This window comes from Eucyclogobius newberryi, unplaced genomic scaffold (assembly GCF_026437365.1).
Source record: "Eucyclogobius newberryi isolate DKJ021-1_F unplaced genomic scaffold, fEucNew1.0.hap1 SCAF_21, whole genome shotgun sequence".
Classification (NCBI taxonomy): domain Eukaryota; kingdom Metazoa; phylum Chordata; class Actinopteri; order Gobiiformes; family Gobiidae; genus Eucyclogobius; species Eucyclogobius newberryi.
The window spans coordinates 5050732-5073086 of NW_027315846.1; the positions used below are offsets into that span (position 1 = coordinate 5050732).

The 22355-nt window shown below is 44.3% G+C and overlaps 1 protein-coding gene across 1 annotated transcript; it reads left to right on the forward strand.

The window, feature by feature from the left end:
• Positions 1 to 10967: 10967 nt before the first annotated feature.
• On the forward strand, positions 10968 to 21852 carry tmx1 (thioredoxin-related transmembrane protein 1). Its single transcript, XM_072458049.1, has 8 exons — positions 10968 to 11172; positions 12241 to 12356; positions 14448 to 14493; positions 15738 to 15866; positions 16135 to 16180; positions 16261 to 16362; positions 17329 to 17392; positions 17522 to 21852. The coding sequence occupies exons 1-8, from the start codon at positions 10970 to 10972 to the stop codon at positions 17731 to 17733; spliced, it is 918 nt and encodes a 305-aa protein (XP_072314150.1). The 5' UTR covers positions 10968 to 10969; the 3' UTR covers positions 17734 to 21852.
• Positions 21853 to 22355: the final 503 nt, after the last annotated feature.

Sequence of the window (22355 nt, forward strand, 5' to 3'; positions counted from 1 at the left end):
TGCCAAACTATTACTGCAAAAACACCAACAAGAGCGAGTCATTTTTATGGGAATACGTGCAAAAGACGCATCTAAATTCTTGGCGGTTTTTGCGATGTTTCTCAAAGGTAAAAGCTCGTGGACGGACAACAAAAAGGCTCCTGAGCTGTGAGCCAATCGCGACTGCCAGTTCTAAACGGGCGGATGCAGTGTCCTTTCGGAGGAGTAAAAATAGACGTAAAATGGGGCAGAGGCGGCGAGATCGAAAGGAAAAGCCACAGAAGAAGAAGACAAACACACGGATGTTTTCAGAGAGAGCACGGACCTTAAACCTTGAGCGAAATCACACAGAAAACCTATCAAATCATTTCCCTCGTGTTGATTTGTGATTTGATGGTATTTTGTCTCATTTGAACCAAAAACAATAATTTAAAGCGCCCCCTACAGGTCGGACGGCTCATTGCACTGAAATGCAGTTGAGATTTATATATTTTAAATGTCGCTAAAAGTTATGAAAATGTTATCACAGAAAAGCTCATTTTTTAGGTTTATAATTTTACTTCCTGTTTGCAATCGATGACATCACACTAGGAAATTACCCAGCAAGCACTGGGAAAAAACTAATCTAATGCCCCACTTTTTTAATTTAACAAATTCAAATATGAGATCAACTTTATTTTGTTGAATTCATGTTTAGAGAGTCAAAAAGTTGTTTCTTTGTGTGAATTCTGCTTTATCTTTGACATAAACGAGTGATCCTGGTGTGATGTCACTTCCTGTCATTTTCAGCAGTTTTTTTTTACTTTTCTCCACAAATACCTGCTTGATTGGTGTAAAACTATAATTTATATGTACAACAGATACAAATACACCAAATAAAGTCCAAATTCAAAAAATTATAAAAACCTGTTATAGGCCCTTTAACACAAAAAATTCTAATTTCTTCTTCCAAAGTCTGAAGTCCATGTTTTAATGACATGGGTTTGGCTGTGGACCTGTGGACTGCTCAAAGACGCCCCGACGGAGTCTATTTACGGACAAGATGTTTTTCATTCAAATAAAAGAACGTACGAGTTCCGTGCGTCAGTTGCAGCCTAATTCTTGCTTTGCCTGAGCCGTAAAACCTCTGCTCATGTTTTGTAATCTGCGTACAGTCCAGATTACGATTATTCGGTTACTAAATTAGCTGCGATGAATCGGTTGACTTGTTTCAGCCCCATAGTGAACACTCTGACTGAACATTAAAGCTACAAGGTACAAATCCTTATCCACCTTTTTCAGGAAGTTGTTAGGGAGCAGCCATTTTGTATATATTTGTACATAATTGTGCATAAATCGTTGACAGATTACAAAACAGTTTTTAAAGATGCATTGTTGAGGCTTTTCTCATTGAAATGAATGGCTCACAGTCATAATGAGTGCAGCGGGAGGCCGGCGTTCTAATTTGCGAGCGGCGTTACGCTCGTTTCACAAGTCTTAACGGTTCGCGCTCGATTAGAGACATTAGTGATAAAGTGTTGTGTGAATCGCACACTTGTCTGTCGGGTTCACGACTGCTCCAAGGTGTCGGTGTCAACGAAAACCCCGACTCAAACAGGCAGGAATCCTCTAGTCCTCATTTTAGCCAGATTCAACCTTGGTTTTGTCCTATTTAGTGTTTCAGTCCTACTATACGCCTAAATTTGATCTAATTCCTGTTTAATTATGTCTGTTTTAGATTGTTTTTTTTGCCAATATCCTGGATTATTCAACATTTCCTGGTTTGGCTCCATTTTTATCCAGATTTAACTTTGTTTTGTCCTATTTTAGTGTTTCAGTCCTGATATATGCCTACATTTGATCCAATTCCTGCTTATTTAGGTCTGTTTTAGATTGTTTTTATGCCAATATCCCGAATTATTCTAAATGTTCTGGTTTGGCTCCAGTTTAGTCCAGATTCATCCTTGGTTTTGCCCTATTTTAGAGTTTCAGTCCTAATATACGTCTAAATTTGATTGAATTCCTGTTTAATTATGTTTTTTTCAAATTGGTCTTATGCCAATATCCTGTTTTTTTCAACATTTTCTGGTTTGGCTCTTGTTTAGTGCAAATGTATCCTTGGTATTGTCCTATTTTAGTGTTTCAGGCCAAATGTATGACGAAATTTGATCTAATTCCCGTTTAATTATGTGTTTTTATTTTAATTGTTTTTATGCCAATATCCTGGATTATTTTAAATGTTATGGTTTGGCTTGTTTTAGTCTCAATTTAACCTTGGTTTTGTCCAAATTTAGTGTTTCAGTCCTAATATATGCCTAAATTTGATCTAATTCCTGTTTAATTATGTCCGTTTTAGATTAGTTTCATGCCAATATCCTGGAATACGCTACATTTTCTGGTTTGGTCCTGGTCCAAGTCTCCCATATGTTTTCTTAAATATGAAGCGTTGTTGGCTCAGCGCTGAAAAACCACAACATAAACACGTTACACAGATATTAAAATACACCAAAGAATTAGCCTCCTGTCCTTTTTTTAACCCGCTAATCCCTTCTTTGTTTGCGCAATCCCCAAAGAACACGATAATTTTCACCACAAAGCACTGTTATGCGTTTAGAGACGGTCTTGCTCTTTTTAATGCGATCGGACACATCCGTTCAGAGGAAACACCGGCCCTGCAGCTCGGATCTGCAGCTCGGATCTGCAGCTCGGATGTGCAGCTCGGGCCAAACAGGAGCTGGACAAGAACCTTCTGCCACTCTGAACACAAACGGATGCAAATGAACGTATTTGACGGTGTTTCCATAAAGAATCGGAGACTGAGGTGTATTTGGTTGAATTTACCCAAAAAGACAACGAGCAGTAACAAGGAGGAGTTGAGCGTGGGTTTCAGAACGGTGAGAAATTAGGACTGTTGCCATAGCGATGAGCAGTTTAATCTTTTAAATGGTGATAAGTCTTCAAAATGTGGCCACAAGCGGGAAGATGAGAGCTATGAACGCACTGCTGTCAAAGCGATGTTTGTTTTTAACTCATTTTTGACCTGGTTCAAACTTAAAGGTGCACTATGTAACTCGTACATGGGTTTCAGTCACGTGACTTATTTGCGTCACGTGTTGCAGACGTCACGCGTGCTGTTGCCTCGCCGCTGTTAGGAAGTCATGAAAAACAGAGCATAAAATTGAAAATGAAAAAGGTCGATAGTTCAAGACGACAGACGTTCTGGGCTTTGATCCTTCACTACAGCGGCGAGTCAAACCACAACACGCCTCTGCACCGGACACGGCCTCTGCACCGACACGCCCTCTGCACCGGACACGCCCTCTGCCCCGGACATGCCCTCTGCACCGACACGCCCTCTGCACCGACACGCCCTCTGCACCGACACGCCCTCTGCCCCGGACACGCCCTCTGCACCGGACACGCCCTCTGCTCCGGACATGCCCTCTGCACCGGACACGTCCTCTGCACCGGACACGCCCTCTGCACCGGACACGCCCTCTGCACCGGATACGCCCTCTGCACCGGACACGCCCTCTGCACCGGACACGCCCTCAAAGCTTTCAAGAGCACAGACTTTGTGTCTGATCCTGAAATATAACACTCGGACAGTTGAAAATTAGGCTCCTTAAAACTGTCTGCAAGTAGGCTAATGTTTATTAGCATAGCCACGCAATAACATGTAAACTAGCATTAGCATTAGCAGCTAATGACCTGAAACAAACCGCTCAGCCTCAATCTGGAGTTCTGTAAGTCCATTGGTCCTTCCTGACCACAGTCACACATTTCTGGACAAACGGGAGACTTTTTTTGAACACAGCCCACGTTGAACATGTGGCTTTCGTCCACAAGATGGCAGTAGCAACGAGCGGGTCACGTCACTTTGGGCCCATAAACAGTGAAACCGGCTTGTCTCCATGGAGATGGTAATGTTTGCCTGGAATGTTCTACAATATGACATTAAACTTGTTTATCATGGAGACAAGCAGGTGAAGCCATCTGAATGCTTTTTAGCTATAAACAAAAATAACAAATAAATTAACAAACAAATAAACGAATAAATGAATAAATGAATAAATGAATAAATGAATAAATGAATAAATGAATAATAATAATAATAATAATAATAATAATAGTAATGATAATTACTGAGGAGACTCAGGTCTTTTGGAGTGACAGGGCCACTCCTGAAGACCTTCTACGACTCTGTGGTGGCATCAGCCCTCCTGTAGGTGTGGTCTGCTGGAGCAGCAGCATCACAGAGAGGGAGAGGAAGAGGCTGGACAGAGTCATCAAGAAGTCCAGCTCCGTCCTGGGCTGTGCTCTGGACTCGGTGCAGGAGGTGGGGGACAGGAGGGTCCTGGCTAGATTCACATCTATGCTTGACCATGAGTGTCGCCCCCTGCAGGACACTCTGTCCGCTCTGGAGAGCAGCTTCAGTGAGAGACTGATCCACCCTCGATGTGCGAAGGAAAGGTTCCGTAGGTCTTTCCTTCCTGCTGCTGTCAGACTTTATAACAAAAACTGTTAGTACTGAACACTCGCAATACTGACCTAACCATGTGCAATTCTGTCATATGTGCAATTGCTGTTGGAATTCATGTGCAATTCATGTGCTGTCGTGACACATATTCATGTGCAATTACTGTCGTGATCACATGCAATGGTATTTATGTATTTATTTATTTATTTGTCTATGGGAGTTTTTATTTGTTTATAGGAGATCTTCTACTGAAAGTGTTTTTCAGACTTCCTATAAGTGATCTGTTCTTCTGTATCTACCTCTGTATCTACCTGCGTTGCACCAATGAAATTTCCCCATGTGGGACAATAAAGGAATATCTTATCTTATCTTAATGATATCATCTAAATAAATAATGTTAAGTGGAACATTCCAGGCAAAGCAAAAATAACATCTTTGACTAAAGCAGGCGGCTGACTCTCCATCAGAAAAGTTGCATAGTGCAGCTTTAAGTTGTTGTTTGGTCCTGGTTTAGTTTATTTCTGCTTAAGACCCTCTTCAGTATCTTGGACGGACGTCATCATCTCGTTGGGCTTTATCAGAGGCAGTATTTAATTGGACTAAAGCGGTCAGCCAGATTACACTCTTAATACTGTGAGCTAACTGCAATCCCAAAGCATCGCCATGGAGACAAGCAGGTAATGCAGCAATACTACACAGTGCACCTTTAAGAGATGCAGCAAACACTAATAATGACAGGGTAATAATCATGACACACTGAAGATCTGTGTGAGGAACAATGACACACTGAAGATCTGTGTGAGGAACAATGACACACTGAAGATCTGTGTGAGGAACAATGACACGCTGAAGATCTGTGTGAGGAATAATGACACATTGAAGATCTGTGTGAGGAACAATGACACGCTGAAGATCTGTGTGAGGAACAATGACACACTGAAGATCTGTGTGAGGAACAATGACACACTGAAGATCTGTGTGAGGAACAATGACACACTGAAGATCTGTGTGAGGAATAATGACACACTGAAGATCTGTGTGAGGAACAATGACACACTGAAGATCTGTGTGAGGAACAATGACACATTGAAGATCTGTGTGAGGAACAATGACACACTGAAGATCTGTGTGAGGAACAATGACACATTGAAGATCTGTGTGAGGAACAATGACACACTGAAGATCTGTGTGAGGAACAATGACACATTGAAGATCTGTGTGAGGAACAATGACACATTGAAGATCTGTGTGAGGAACAATGACACACTGAAGATCTGTGTGAGGAACAATGACACATTGAAGATCTGTGTGAGGAACAATGACACACTGAAGATCTGTGTGAGGAATAATGACACACTGAAGATCTGTGTGAGGATATATATAGTTTCTGCTTCATGACATCATAAGCAGACGCTCAATAAAACCACATCAGTCACATAAAAGCAAATTTTCTTACTGTTTTTTTTATCAAAGTGAGAAAAATGGCTTGGGGACACATCAGTGTAATCAGAAGTTGAATTAGGCATCGAATGAGACCATGTGAGTGAAGCAACACTGGAAATGAAACAATAACGTACAACTACAGTAGGAGGCGGTAAATGCACCTTTAGGCTGCCAACCGCCATTAAAAGTAACACAACAACACAAACTGAAGCGAACCCTTTGACTCTGCACAAGCCTCGATGCCTAATGTGTAGTAATCAGTGTATTAATGTTGAAATAAAGTATCAGAGTTAGGTAGTTGTCAGTGATCTGAGCTGCATTCTAAAGAGGAAAAACAACAATTATTAGGACAAATAAATGAAGCGCATAGACCTGCAGAAGAAATGTCAGTGAACTTCTCATTCATTTTTCTTCTGTATCGAGCTGAAAGTAGTATCCCAACAGACACATGATCTGTAGACTATACAAAGAGAGTAAAACCCATGGAAGTAATTTAATAGATCCATGAATAGAGCTCGTAGACTTCTTATACAGTCTATGTTTCAAATACAACAGCATCACCTGGTGGCCAAAGAACACCTCAATCTTTTAAAAATTTTTTTTTTTTGTGTTTGTCTTGCAGTTAGTGAATCACAATAATGACTTTATCTCCTTCAAACTGCATCAAACGCTTATAAATGTGAATTCACGCATTACATTTAGGCCTAGTAGTTTCCTCTATGCCTCACATTTATGGGTTAACACTGTCCCAGATTCTTTCTCTCTCCTGATGATTGTAATCTACTTTATGCCACAGTCTGAGGAAATGCACAGGAACGATGTAGATCTGTACCAAGGGAGCGCAACACCACGAGCCGGTGATCGTGTCCGATCACCGGCTTCACCACGAGCGGCACGCACCACCACGAGCGAGCGGCTCCGCTTCTCCTCCGCTGCACCGGCGTTTCCACGCCCGAACACCGGCTCCGCGCTCCCGCACCCGCCGCCCCGGAGGTCTGTACCTGGGCGAAGGTGTGGCCCCAGCCCGCCACAGGAGCAGACACGGAGAGCGGGGCACCGGCTCCACCCGGAGAAAAGCAGCCCCATACAACCAAGGTACAGCCCCGTTTCTCTGCTTTCCCCGCTCCACAGACGGGGGCGATCTGGTCACAAAACTGGACTCAAATGCGTCTTGATTGGGCTAGAGCAACGCCGGCGTCTGGTATGTGGACTGCCGCTTCTGTCCCAACGTCTTTGTTTTGTTAGTCGTTTCCATTGTTTTGTTTTGTTCCCGCGTCTCTGTGTTGTCTTCTGTCTACATCCCTGTTCCTTAACTTCATCGGACATTACTGCACCGTCCATCGCTCATCTCCTCCCTCACTCCTGGACTATCTACTGCCCTAGCCGCCAGCTAACAGCTGGCTTAACACCTGCGGAGGTCCGTCATGGTATCGCGGGGCCTCCCTGCCGTGCAGACAAGGTCTGGGGCAACCAACGCCACTCACTCCACCAGCTTCAACACCCGGTCCACTGCTGCTTTTTCACAACTCTCTGCCCACCAGCTTCTAGTTAACCAGCCTCTAGCCACCGCCAACATTCTAACTGGATTACTCTCATCTGCTGCTACGTTCCATCTCCTCCTCGGACTATCACTCCCACGCCTCCAGGCCACCGCTCCACCAACTTCTCGCCTACTCACCTACACCGCTGCTGACCTTCACCTCCTCAACCATAACCACCGTCTCCCAGCTGCTGCTGCCTCTGCAGCTAGCTCAGCTGGGATCCTTCGCCGGCCCCGCTACATCCACAGGGGCTCTGGTCTCTCCCATAACCAACACTCCAACGACGGCTCACCTATCCCCTCACTCTGGACTAGTTTTCGCCCCCCTGTCACCCCCACCTGCCGCACTGCCAACCTCAGCAACCTCCGCCCCCCCACCCCTGCGCCCCCATCCATCTCCGCGCCCCCATCCATCTCCCTTGCACTGCTGAACTGCCGCTCCCTCGCCAACAAATCACCTGTTATATCTGAACTGCTACTGGACAATAACATTGATCTGCTTCTCCTCTGTGAAACATGGCAACAGCCCCTGGACTTCTATGCTCTCAACCAAGCCACTCCCTCCAACTACACTTACACTGCCAAACCCCGCCTCTCCGGGCGTGGGGGAGGTCTTGCTGTTATTCATAAAAAATCTACATCCATCACTGAACTGAACCTCAACCTTCCATCCATCTCATCATTTGAATACCTCGCCTTCTCCCTCCCCAACTCTATCACCGCTATCCTGATCTATCGTCCCCCAAAGCCCCACCCCTCTTTCCTCACTGAATTGTCTGAACTCCTCACCATCGCATCCTCTCTCTCTGCCCGCCTCCTACTCACTGGTGACTTCAACATCCACATTGACTGCCCCAACGCCCCACTGACATCCGACTTCCTCTCTCTCCTGGACTGCTTCCATCTCACCCAACATATTGACTTCCCCACCCATACCAAAGGCCACACTCTGGACTTAGTCTGTTCCTCTCTCCTACCCATATCTAAGCCCCACCCCCTCCCCTTCCCACTCTCTGATCATCTCTGCATCCTTTTCTCCGCCCCCCTACCCTCGCCCCACAACCCCAAAAAACGCACCATCACCTACCGCAATATCAAGTCAGTCAACCCCCTCACGCTCTCCCAGCTCATATCCTCTGCTTTCCCCCCTGACTCCCCCCCCTCTTCCCCCGACGACTATGCTGTCATGCTCAACACCACCCTCTCCGACTCCCTTGACTCCCTAGCCCCCTGGAAAACCTCCTCCGTCTCATACATCAACCCCGCCCCCTGGTACACCCCTGAACTCCGCACCATGAAGCAGACTGGCCGCCAACTCGAACGACTCCTCAAAAGAACCCGCCTCACCGTCCACGCCGAAGCTTTCAAATTACACATCTCCTCCTACCTTGACGCTCTCCAAGCCGCCAAATCTGCCCACCTCTCCACCCTCATCAACAGCTCCCACCGGAGCCCTCGCACCCTGTTCTCCACCGTCAACAAGCTGCTCCAGCCACCGGACATCATTCCACCCTCCTCCCCTGACCTCTGCAACTCTTTCCTCCTTGCCTTCAATGACAAAATTTCCAAAATCAACAGCTCCATGACTGCCGTCTCCATTAACTCCATCACCACCCCCACCCCTGCCCCCCCTCCTCTCCCTGACCACCCACCCTTCCCTGCCCTCACCACCTTCTCCTCTGTTAACTCCTCTCATATCATAGACCTCATCACCGCTTCCAAAACCACCACCTGCTCTCTCGACCCCCTCCCAACGAATCTAACCAAGGCCTGCCTCCCTGCTCTCATCCCCCATCTCACCACCCTCTTCAACCAGTCTTTATCCCTCGGCCATGTTCCTTCCATCTACAAACTGGCCTCCATCACCCCCATCCTCAAAAAACCCACCCTAGACTCCGCCAACCTCTCCAACTACCGCCCCATCTCCAACCTGCCGTTCCTCTCAAAAACGCTGGAACGCATCGTCGCCGCCCAACTTCACACCCACCTCCAGTCAAACAACCTCTATGAACCCCTCCAATCTGGCTTCCGCCCACTTCACAGCACTGAAACAGCCCTGGTCAAAGTACTCAACGATCTCCTCACCTCTGCAGACTCCGGGGCCCTCAACATCCTGTTACTACTAGACCTCAGCGCAGCCTTTGACACTATAAACCATTCCATCCTCCTACAAAGGCTGCGCCAACTGGGTGTTGAGGGCTCTGCACTTGACTGGCTCACATCCTACCTCACCAACAGGCAAGAGTTCATTTCCCTCTCCGGTCACTCATCCACCCTCTCCCCAGTAACGCAGGGGTCCCCCAGGGCTCAGTCCTCGGCCCCCTCCTCTTCATCTGCTACATCTTCCCCCTTGGTCACATCCTCCGCCAACTCAACCTGGACTTTCACTGCTACGCTGACGACACCCAGATATACCTCACCACCAAATCCACCCAAAACCCTCCCCTCAGCCACATCGAAACCTGCATCTCTACAATAAAATCATGGCTCACTCTCAACTTCCTCAAACTGAACAGTGACAAAACAGAGCTCCTCCTCATTGGCACCAAATCCACTCTCAATAAAACTGGTCCCTTTTCACTCAGCATCGACACCTCGACCATCACCCTGGTACGCAATCTCGGTGTCATCATGGACCCCACCCTCTCCTTCACTCCCCATGTCAGCCACATTGTCAAGACCTCATACTTCCACCTCCGCCGCATCGCCAAAATCCGACACTGCCTCACCCTCCCCGCTGCTGAATCCCTCATCCACGCCTTCATCTCCTCCCGCCTTGACTACTGCAACTCCCTCCTCACTGGCATCTCCTCCCATTCCCTCCATAGACTCCAAATGGTCCAAAACTCCGCTGCCCGCCTCCTCACCCACACCCGGTCCCGTGATCACATCACTCCCGTTCTCCGCTCTCTCCACTGGCTCCCCATCAAGCAGCGCATAAACTTTAAAATACTCCTCCTCACCTTCAAAGCTCTTCACCACCTTGCCCCCCCCTACCTGTCTGACCTCCTCATCCCCCACCGCCCCTCCCGAGCTCTCCGATCCTCCTCCTCTCTCACCCTGACTGCACCAACATCCCGACTCAAAACTTTTGGCGACAGAGCATTCTCCCGAACAGCACCCCGACTCTGGAACTCCCTCCCCCAACCTGTCCGCCACTCTCCCTCACTCACAACATTCAAATCCCGCCTAAAAACATACCTCTTCACCTAAGCCTATGACCTCCCCTACCCCTAGCCTCCTCTACCCCATTGCCTACTCTTCTACCCCCTGTTACATCCCCATCTTTTTCTCTCTACTTCTTCTGTCTTGTTCATTTTATCTGTATATTAATGTGTATTGTACGTGTTGTCCCCCCTGTCTGTAAATACCCCCCCCCTTTTTTATTATGTTCAGCGTCTTTGGGTCACTGAAAAGCGCTATATAAATAAAAGTTATTATTATTATTATTATTATTATTATGTTTACCGAGAGAGACTTCCGCCCTCACGTGACCTGCACGTAGAGCACGCAATGCGGAAGTGAAGCCTCCCCCCTGCTCCAGCGCCATGGCGTGTTTTGCATCGAGCAGCAGAAGTAGTTTCACAATGTTTTCTTTACCGGGGCGAGCCAAACCGCGCTTGGTCCTCTGCTGTCTGCTTCTGGCGCTCGGTTTGCCCGCGCCGCCCGTCACTGCCAAGCCGGACAGCCTCCGAGAAGTGACGGACTCGAACTGGGAGGAAATCCTCGCCGGAGAATGGATGATTGAATTGTCAGTGCTAAAAACCGCTAATGCTAACGAGGCTAACCCCGGGGGCTAGTCGGCGTTAGCGTCTCGTATTTTTCAACGTTCCCTCGCGCTTTTTACTGCTTTAATTCTCCCAGACGTGTCGTTTCACTTCGCGTCCCGTCCGCGTTTCGTCGGTTGTTTGTGATATTTTGATGTATTTGCTGTTAATGTGCCGCCACTGGACACGTTTGCATGCTAGCTGTCACGTCTCCCACCGAGTGTCGACATGTCGCGTTAAACCTCTGCGTCTGAGCCTGCTAACACGCCTTTATGTCAGCGTTTTTTGTTTTTACGCGTCGTTTAGTCTGTCAAGTTCATGCTTTATGTTTATTGCTCACTGTAAAGCTTTGAGGTTGTCTCGTCACAAGTGATTCATGCGTTTTTATTTGGCGGATGTGGCATTACTTTACAGATTTGCGTTCAAAATACGCAACTATCTTCTTGTATGTCGCTGGAATAGCACGGAACAGTGAGCAATCGTGGGTTTAATCTGCCCTTTTTACATAAATACACAGTTTCCTTGTACTTCAGTCTGATCGGAAATACTTAAAAGTGCTTATGCCACGCCCTCTTTTAATCGATCGATCGGCGTGACATGTTTTTAGTCGACTATAACCGTATGAACTGTATGAAAATTAGGGCTGCAATGATTAATTGGAATTATCGTGACTAGTCGACTATGAAATTAATTGTATTTTGATGATCGGATTATACAGACTCAAGACAAGACAATTTATAACAAAGACTGCGGCATTATTTAATCAAAAACTGTTTAAAAAGTTAATTTTAATCAATAACATTTGTTTGTAGATATTCTCTGTCTAAAAGCCTTCAGTCACCATATTTCAACATGTATTTGGTCTAAAATGGATGTAATTGTCTGTCTAGTCAACTAAAATAACCACAAGTTAAATAATCACGAGTTGCAGCCCTATTTAAAACGCTTTTTGAGGTTTTTTACTTTTAAGCCTGAAGAGTTTTTACTAATGTCGGAGCGTTCTTCCCCTGCGTCCTTTGCTGAATGTCTGGTGTCATGTGACCCCTGTGCAGTTACGCGCCGTGGTGCCCCGCGTGCCAACAGCTCCAGGCCACGTGGAAGGAGTTCGCCGACTGGGGGGACGACATGGGGGTCAACGTAGCCAAGGTGGACGTGACGGAGCAGCCGGGTACGTAACGGGCACGTCACCAAAATACACCTGCAGCTACCATATTGTCCACACTATAAGGCGCACTTAAAAGCCTTTAATTTTTCTCATATAACGACTCATATAGCGCCTTTATAATCAATACCCATGTAACACATTGACTCTATAGCGCCCCCTACACATTGTGTGGAAGACTCAACATTGTCCCATTTGTTTGAAACTCATGGATTATATTCTCCTCGAGACGCCATGAAAAAAAAGTGCATTGCAGATATTGTGTATTTTTCACTATTGGCCAGCAGGGGCGCAATTAATGCCTTCACTTCCTCTTTTATTTTGCTGGGACATTTCCTCTCGTGCCGCGCGGTCTTAGCGTTAGCATTAGCGGCGGAGGGGGTAAAGTGTCATAAATAAAGTCTAAAGAATAAGAGAATAAAGTCTAAAGAATAAGAGAATAAAGTCTAAAGAATAAGAGAATAAAGTCTTAAGAGAATGCAGTGTCCGGGCGATCGCGATCAAAACGAGGTCTCGCGGGTGATGTTTAGTATCTAGGGTTCGTACGCTCCTGGGAAACGAAATGAAATATATGACAGACAAAACATTTTCAAACTATGCTGTGACTAAACTGACCATTCGCAGTTTGCTCTTCGTTTAGAAGTCCGTAAACGATTGCCTACAGCCTCGATCGGCTAATAAAAAGCAAACAATTCATTTATAATTATGCGTGAATAAGTCATTCAAGGTCATGGAAAAGCTTAAGTTAAAACCCTCGGTATTGATCAGTATCTGGGCGTAGACGCTTTTGACACCTGTTTGAAATTCTGTTTCACTTTGCTCATTTCAAATCTCAGAAACAATTGGAATATTATCTGCTTGACTAATGCAAGAATCGCATACATTTCAGAACATGTTTGTAGATGAATTAAGTTTGTACGTTTTTGCCGGTTCTATACATAAACAGACCGCTTGAAGACACAATATTTTTGCTCTATGTACAGGACTTTTTCATTTGTATTATTCAAACATTCCTCATTCCCGCTCTTAAAAGTTACACAAGATTATGTTAAAGCATTAAAGCATATACAAACGTGTTATTAATCCACTAAAACCCCCGATGCCGCGGGCGCCTCGCTCCGAAACGTCCCGAGCGACAATGGCCTTTACTCTCACTTGACACCGACCCAAAAACTATCCAGGACGCGGCGGACAATGATTTACTGTTTTAAGTTACGGGCCCGAGTCGAACTGGTGGCGGCGCTAAATCCAATCGCGCGGCTCATGTTACCCCGGGTTATTGTCGCGAGGTCACGACAATAGTATCCAACGCACGAGGCCACACGAGGACAGTAGAAGTCACAATTTTAATTTGATAAATCCAAGACCAAGAACAGACTTTTCCATCTTGGACTGCAATTTAGAATAATAACAGATGAGAGAACATGGTGAATAGGTATACGTATGCTAACGCTAACACCTTCAGCTACATGACGTATGCTAACGCTAACACCTTCAGCCACATGAGGCACAGACAGAACTGTGGTAAGTGTCTGGTATGTTAACGTAACATATGAACAGTTATTCAGATAACTATAGCATAAAGAACATGCTAACAAGTTTACCAAAGCATCAGTTTTACCCCAAATCACTAAATCCACTGAATTCTTCTTCCTCTGTGTCACTTCTAAACAACTCCACAAACTCCAGAGGAAGAGGAAGTGCAGATTCTTCTTCTGCGGCGCTTAGAGCCTAGAACGTGTGAAAATAACGAATAATATCACATACAAGTCGCTCTGGAGTATAAGTCGCACCCCGGCCAAAACTATGAAAAAGGTGCAACTTATAGTCCAGAAAATACGGTATTCAGATTGTGGAGAAAATGAAAAAAAGGTGTTTATAGACGATTGGACCTTCACGGTTACGGGGCTAATGCAGTTTAGTCACACGTGTACATTTGTTACATGTGGTGTGAGAAAAGCATTGCTAATAACAGAACAGATGTAGAGAATATAATGTTCCACTCGCACCATTTAAAAGTGACTAAAATGCTCATTTCAAAACCTCAGACGACAAAATGCAATAACTAATGTGTCATGTCTTCTATCTCTCTTTCAGGGCTGAGCGGAAGATTCATCATCACGTCGCTTCCTACCATTTACCAGTGAGTTCCTCTGTGGGTTCTGCTTTTGAAACTGCGTGTGGTCGGCTGCAGATAAACATATATAAAAAGACGAAAAAGTCGCGGCTTTGCACACCAGGCGCATTTCCCGCTATCGATCGAGCGCAAAGTTTTGGATTCGAGTTTATTGTGCCAAATTGAAACTAAATGCAGCATCTTTCAGTACAAAACATAAATAATTAAGACTTTAAATCCATTTTGATCCGTTTTGTGCAAATGTTGTTTTTTGCTGGCTGTGAACTTTCTGCTGCCGATAAAGAAATTACTAGATCTTGATTAAAATGCAGAGGAAGTGCCCTAATCTGACCTGTTTGAAAAGAACGTTACAAAATATGTCACAAAGTTGCAGCAACAACAGCGAACTCGCCTACGAATATAATGTAAATGTTGAAAAAGATGCAATACAGGCTGATCAATGTTCTAAAATGGACAGCAAAGGTGTTTTTAATGGTCCTTAGCTGTTTATTGTTCCGTTCTGATCTGATTTTGTCACTTTTTTCTGTATCTATAGCTGCTGCTGTTTTGATTCTGCACTATAACTGAATTGAAAGCTTTAATTTAGCCTAAGACTTCTTTTACTATATTGTTGTGACTCATTTCTGCCTGTGGACGTTAAATTTTTTTGTTTGGATTATGTCGGAAAATACGCCCCTATTTGTCCAGGAGCGGTCAAAGGTGTAACAAAGGCGAGTTCGTTTCAGGTCAAACTCCGCCCAGGGTTGGCGCGGAGCAGGGTAAAAGTCGAGTCGCTCGGGCGGAAAAAGTCGAGACATTTCGACTTTTACCGTATTTTCCGTAGTATAAGTCGCACCAGCCAAAAAAATTATAATAGAGAAGGAAAAAAACGTATATAAGTTTCACTGGATTATGAAATGCAGTTGCAAGTGTGAAAATAACAAATAATATTACATTTAAGTCGCTCCGGAGTATAAGTCGTACCCCGGCCAAAACTATGGAGGTGCGACTTATAGTCCGGAAAATACGGTAAAACATTGTTGTTGTTGTTGTTGTTGTTGTTGTTGTTTTATGGCGGTTGGCATCCAAGTGTTGCATTACCGCCAGACTTTATTCCTCAGACTTTGTCCAGATGACTACCTTTTTTAAAGCTTTTTCTACGGTTACGCTCGCTTCAAATCCTGACGCTTTTCACCCGCACTGAACACACCTTGGTGTGCATCCTCAACCTTTTACCGCCCGCTCTTCTAACCGGACGACCTGTTTTCCAGTTGTAAAGACGGCGTTTTCCGGAAGTACCACGGAGCGCGCACCAAAGAAGACTTCCTCAGCTTCATCGACGAGCAGAAGTGGACCTCCATCGAGCCCATCTCGTCCTGGTTCGGGCCCTCGTCTTTCCTGTAAGAACGCCTCACTTTTATATTATTTTCACGTGTTTTTGAGACGTCGTAGATAAAAAGAAAAACACCAGAAGCAACAATATGAAGCAAAATAGATGATAAACTTAAAACATGTGGTGTAGAGCTCGTGTCTCGTTCCTCGTAAACGACCCAGCGTTGTATTCCGTCCTAATGCTTTATTTAGATCAATTGAAATACAGCTGTAGATTTAAAATGTACATAAATGATAAATGGTGGTGGAATTGATCACGTTGTTCTCTCTTTTCAGGATGAACGCCATGTCCGCTTTGTTCAAACTCTCCATGTTCATCAGAGTAAGTCACGACAAGAGCTAACTCATTGTAGAATGTTTCCAAATGTATGTGTTCTTTATGAATGTGTTTTTCCTCTCCAGCGTTGCCATAACTACATGATCGAAGACCTGGGCATTCCAAACTGGGGCTCGTACGTCATCTTCGGTTTGGTCACGCTGTTTTCTGGACTGGCTTTGGGTTTGGTGAGTTGCAATGATACCAGGGCGGAAAGTGTTTGGAATCTGTTACAGATGAATCGCAACTCTGAGGAAAAAATTTGAGATTTAAAATACTCATTAATTGCGATTTTCTTAATTATGATGCATTACATTTTTTATTTAGACATTGCATACTTTAGCATTGAATGACAAACTGTTGATAATATTCAGTGTTTTTGTCCACTTAGCGTGACAGAATGTACACTGTATTTTCCAGAGTATAAGTCGCACCAGCCAAAAAATGTATAATAGAGAAGAAAAAATATATAAGTTGCACTGGAGTATGAAATGCGGTTGCAAGTGTGAAAATAACAAATAATATCACATATAAGTCGCTCCGGAGTATAAGTATAAACATAAGTATAAGTCGCACCCCGGCCAAAAACTATGAAAAAAGGTGCGACTTATAGTCCAGAAAATACGGTATATGTTACGTATGGAAACAGTTCTTTACAAAAACACTAAAAAGCGTCAGTTGTTGTAGATTTCTGTTCAACACTTTGATTCCGCCACGTGTTTGTGTCCAAATAAATCTTGCTTTTTTTGTCTGAAATGGGAAAATAACCTCAGGACTTTAAAAACAATGGACAAAATGAGACAATTATTCAAAACTTAATACTGTATTTTTCGGACTATAAGTCGCAGAAGAAAAAAAACATATATAAGTCTCACTGGAGTATGAAATTAAATTGCAAGTGTGAAAATAACAAATAATATCACATATAAGTCGCCCCGGAGTACAAGTATTTAAGTATTAAGTATAAGTCGCACCCCGGCCAAAACTATGAAAAAAGGTGCGACTTATTGTCGGTAAATCAAATCATTCAAAATCTGTGTATAATATTTTATACCACAGCCTACTTGATTTATTTAGTAGGTTATGTTTTAGTCTTTATACTTTTTAACATCAGCATTTACCGTATTTATGATTTTCTTTGTCCGTCTTTGCAGTTGCTGGTGTTCATCGCGGATTACGTCTTCCCCTCGAGAAGGTTCTCCTCGGATTACTACCAGAGTGAGTTTATTATGACTTTACATGATAACTTCAGCTTTTTATGGAATATTCAGGCTCTTAAACGGGTCAAATCTGAATTGCCGAGTGCGATAAATCCATTCGACTTACTCTCATTTGCCGCTCGCGTAGAGAAACAGGCGGCGGAGCAGGCGCGCCTCATGCAGGACGACGAGCACGAGGCCGACGGCGAGGAGGAGGACGAGGAGGACGAGGAGGAGACGTGGCGGCGGAGGAGAGCGCCCCCCGACGGCAACGCGGCCCAGGCGGCGGACGGCGCGCTGCGGAAGAGGGCCGCAAGGGGCCGGGGAGGGACCGAGGACGAGGACGAGAGCGAGAGCTAGGTCGCCCCCCCGGACGCCGTCGTGGCGGGCGACTCCTCGACTCCTCCCGCGTTTTAGCGCCGCACAGACTGGAAACGAGCGGACGGGGAAGCGCCGCGAGGTGACCGGAGGCGACGCCCATGTATTTGTAGTGTTTTTCTTTATCGGGGGTTAGGAATAATATGTGGCGGTTGAGTTTTTCTGAAGGTTTACGGGTAGAGATGGGGCTGTCACAAAGCCACAGATTGTTCTCTCAAAACTACCCGGAGTTCACAGGAATTCACGTCATTGCAAATATTTATGAGAAAAACGAAACCAAAAAATATATTTCACCATCGTCTCTTGGGCCAAATCGCAATTTTGATTTCGTCACGAGGCGCGTGGAGGCGGGAGGTGTGTGGATCGTAGTGCAATTGTTGAGGAAATGTGCAGCGTTTCGGCTCGACTCGATCGCCCACCACCACCACGCCTTCTCCTTCCCGCTGTGATCCGTAGAAAACCGTACGATCCAAATTAAATAATTAAGGCCAAATAGAATAAACTGTGTTTCCGTTAACCAGACCAACCTGAATTTCAGAATAAAGAAAACCCAACCTTAAAAATGTTTTCGCATATTTACCGGCCGTACGTTTCAAAAATGTAATTGTGAGAGCGAATCCAAAAGCTGCGAGGAAAAAAAATCATCTGTGGGGATCGTTCTAAAAATCGCTGCACTTTTGATAGGGTTCCTTTGATTTCCGTCTCTTCTGAGCTCGAACACAGTCTTTCTTTGTCGTCCCTCGGCCATTTTTGTACTGCACACTGAAGCAATGAGGGGCTTTTGACGAGCGCTTTTTAGCCATCTGAAAACGGGAGAGCAAAATATCTTCACCGCTGCTGCCCCCGCCATCGCTGCAAGTCTCCATGCTGACCAAATATGAGCATCTGCAAACATAGATGCGCCCGTGGGTCAAACGAAAGTGCGGCGATTTTCATATCTTACAAGCCCCACGGAGGATTTTTTTCCTGCAGCTTTTGGATTTGCTCTCAAAATTTGACATTCTCGAAACGTACATCCAGTAAATATGCAATACAATGTTTAAGGTCAGGTTTTCTTTATTTTGAAATTCAGGTCGGTCAGGTTACCAGAAACACACAACTGTTTTTTTTTTTTGTTGGGGGGCCTAATGAAAATGTTGGACCCCATTGACGATTAAACGACTGAAGTCCTTCCGGTCCGAGGTTAAAACATGGGAATTTTACTTTTGGAATCCTTCAGTGTTTAAGTTTTTATTTTGTTTTGACTGTTTTTATCCTTTTACAAAGTCATGTCAAGACATTAGAGTGCAAATATTTGAGGTGACACGTACTATCCCTGTGGAGCGCCCTCGTTTCCCTGGGATTTGTCTTTCGAGTTCGACTAAAAGCAGCGGGATTCAGGAGTTGCTCCGGGGACCGAGCTTTGGCCGTAGAGACTCGACAAGAGGGCGGCCATGTTGGAGTGGGCGGAGCTTAACGCCGCCAGAACCGCTCCCGCTACTTTCAGCTTCCTTTTTGTTCTGATTCTTTCGACGAACTGGACATTGCTGCCGTGGAGAAGAAGCGGGATTCGTAGTGACCGACCCGACTTTAGCTTCTTGGACTTGAACGTTTGTTTCGGCAGAATTCATCGCTGAAAAACGGTACCGTAAAAAGGGTAAAATACGTGCAAACTGGTCTGACTCGATCATAAAACCTGTGGAAAATATGAAAGGTAGAAGTTTGATTTGTGTCCCTAGATACAAGGTCAAACATACTCGACTCAAGTATAGCTGATGAAAACTGTAAGGCTGACGTGTTCTTTACGACGAAGCGTTGTTCGCGTTTACGCTGTTCTCGTGTCGTTCGAGCCGATCGGAAGGCGGAATCAGCCTCAGTTTTTGGGTTGCCAGTTCGTATGACTCGGTTTAGTTGTATTAAAAACTCAAATGCCTCTTTGAATCGGCGCTTGTGCGTCTTCTGCAGCTCGGCGAGAGAATCCTCCAGGTTCTGAGCTTGAACGCGAGCCACGGCGAGGCACGTCAAAGCTGTCAAAAGTGTTAAAAACATCACAATTTAACGATCACTGCAGAGAATTAAATTAAAGCGTCTTCATTTTGCTTCGGAAAAAGTCACGATCTTTAGTTTGTGGTTCTTGCGACTGAAGGATGATCGAACGATTATCGATCCGTTCACAGGTTCAGTTGTGACAAAAGTGCAGTTCAGGCTTGTAAACGACATACATTTAAAACTGGACTATTTTGACTGATGATGCACAAAGACAACCAAACAAAAGACAAAAAGTACTCAAAAGAAAAGTACTTTCTTTGCTCAAGATCGTTCTTCTAAAACTTGCTCCAATGAGTGTCTAGGTTTGACGTCAGAACCCGATACTTCATTTGAATCTAGATTATCATTCGATGCTAGTTTTAGTATTGATTATGATCTGATTTTTAATGCTTTCGGACGGCCTTTAAGACCTTTAAGCTCGTTTTAGGACTTCAGTGAGTCCAGCTAACCTAAACATCCATCAGAACAGCTCAAATCCTGCTTCGGTTCTTGGTTCAGTCCTGGTTTAGCGCTTCTCAAATCGCTGCTCGAATCGCTTCCGAAACGATGGCTGCAAATACACGCGGGCACAAACGAGGCCGGCGATCGGAACAGTTCCCCGGATCGTTTTATGGAACTGGCTGAGTTTTAATTTAGTTTAATGAAAGGGCCTATGCCGGACTTTGCGCCGCGAGTCAATAACGCGAATTGTGTGTGGAATAAAAGGCGTTTTCCTGAACTAGAATGGAATAAAAGTCCGCTGCTGGCCCTGTTAAAGTGCGGTTGCTTCGACAAATACTTTCTTCTATGCATTGTTTATAAAAGTGTGTTTGATTCTGAAACATTTAATTTTAAAGCGTTGTAAGTTCGAGGAGCTTGACGCTGTAAATAACGATCAGTTTGAGCGTTTTTTCCTGTCAAAACGGTTTATTTTTCTCAGATTTGTTTTGAGAAATGTTGGCGCGATCGATTGATTGTTGGGTTTCGGAGAGTGTTGTGTCGTTGCTTAGCGATTTAGAGTCGTGTTACACACCTTTGCCACCGGAAAAGTGACACGGTGCGACTTTTAAGTGAGGCGTGTTCAGCCAAAGTGTTTCAAAAGTAAGTTTGTTGCATCTTACGTTTTGAAGTGCGACAATATGTTAACTACTTTATGCCACTGACACGACCGCCCGAATGTCGGTGAACGCTTCTCTATACGTACAATATGATACAAAATAATCATAAATAATTCTAAATAAAGAACAGAATGAAAAGCTGAAGTGCCAGTGGGTTTTAAAAGTTAAGTGCATTAAAAGTGCTTTATAATTAAACTTTTCCGGTGGTTTTGCCGGTTTAAATGCATCAATTTTGCATTTATTCAATTCAATTTTATTGCTAAATAATTTTGGCCTTGTGGAGATAAAATAATGGAACAAGACCGGCGAGAATAAATGGAATCAAATGAAGAAAAGAAAAACAAACATCCAAATTAAGTCCAAAACCCTTCGAAATCAAACCTCAGCGCGATCAAAAAGTGTGATCAGTTTTTTATCTTTTGGTCAAAAGATTTCTCTTGTGGTCAAAACGTAAGTATTTTTTTATTATTTCTTTCCGTCTTTGAATCTTTCTGTTCATTTTTGTTTTATTTTATCCGTCTCTTTGCGTCGTTTACGTGTGCATTACCTTAAAGGAGATTGCGACGACGCACGTGTGGAAATCCTCCTGCAGTTTAGACTCTCACCAAATGGAAATAAATAAAACTATATTAAGTTATTGTACAGATGAGTGAATGGGATATTAACGTGTGACTAACTAAATCTGGGACTTTTGCGTGGTTTGCGGCTTTCTCGCTACGTTTAACCTCTTCCGTGTCATTTTGCCTGTAAACATTTCCCCGTTTGTACGAAGTAAATTTGAAAGAGTTTTGAATGTTTTCTAACGCTGGACTTCTTTTGTATTTGGCGTCGTTCTCTTCAAAGGCGCACCGCCGTGTGACTCTGTGCGCCTTTGTAAAGACGATGCGACAGCGCGACACTCGAGGCTTGTAATGACCTGACTTTACATCGAGTTGAACGGACTCGTCGTTGGTTTTCAAATAAAATGTGAAGTTTTGATCGTGTTTTTCATTCGCTGATAAGCCAGTTTACACTCTGACATCACGTAAACCTCATAATCAAAGTAATCTTTACTTTAATCACACATGAAAACATTTAACGTTGCCAAATATGAAAAAAGAGCGAGGGTTTCTCAGGAGAGTTGTCTTGATTTTCCGCCCAGAGACAGCAGGGGGCGACGACAGACACTTCAAACAACCCGAAAATACATATTTAATCATCACAGGGACTTACAGAGAAGTTCAATAAGGTGAAAATGTTACTTACCGTATTTTCCGGACTATATGTTTTCATAGTTTTGTCCGGGGTGCGACTTATACATATATACTTCTACTCCGGAGCGACTTATATATGATATTATTTGTTATTTTCACACTTGCAACCTCATTTCATACTCCGGTGCAACTTATATATATTTTTTTCTTCTCTATTATGCATTTTTTGGCTGGTGTGACTTATACTCAGGTGCAACTTATAGTCCAGAAAATATGGTTGTTCTGC

Coding starts and splice junctions, on each gene's coding strand:
- tmx1 (XM_072458049.1), top strand. CDS start 10,970: ATGGCGTGTTTTGCATCGAGCAGCAGAAGTAGTTTCACAATGTTTTCT. Junction 14,494..15,737: donor TCGCTTCCTACCATTTACCA/GTGAGTTCCTCT, acceptor CCTGTTTTCCAG/TTGTAAAGACGGCGTTTTCC. Junction 16,181..16,260: donor AACTCTCCATGTTCATCAGA/GTAAGTCACGAC, acceptor TTTCCTCTCCAG/CGTTGCCATAACTACATGAT.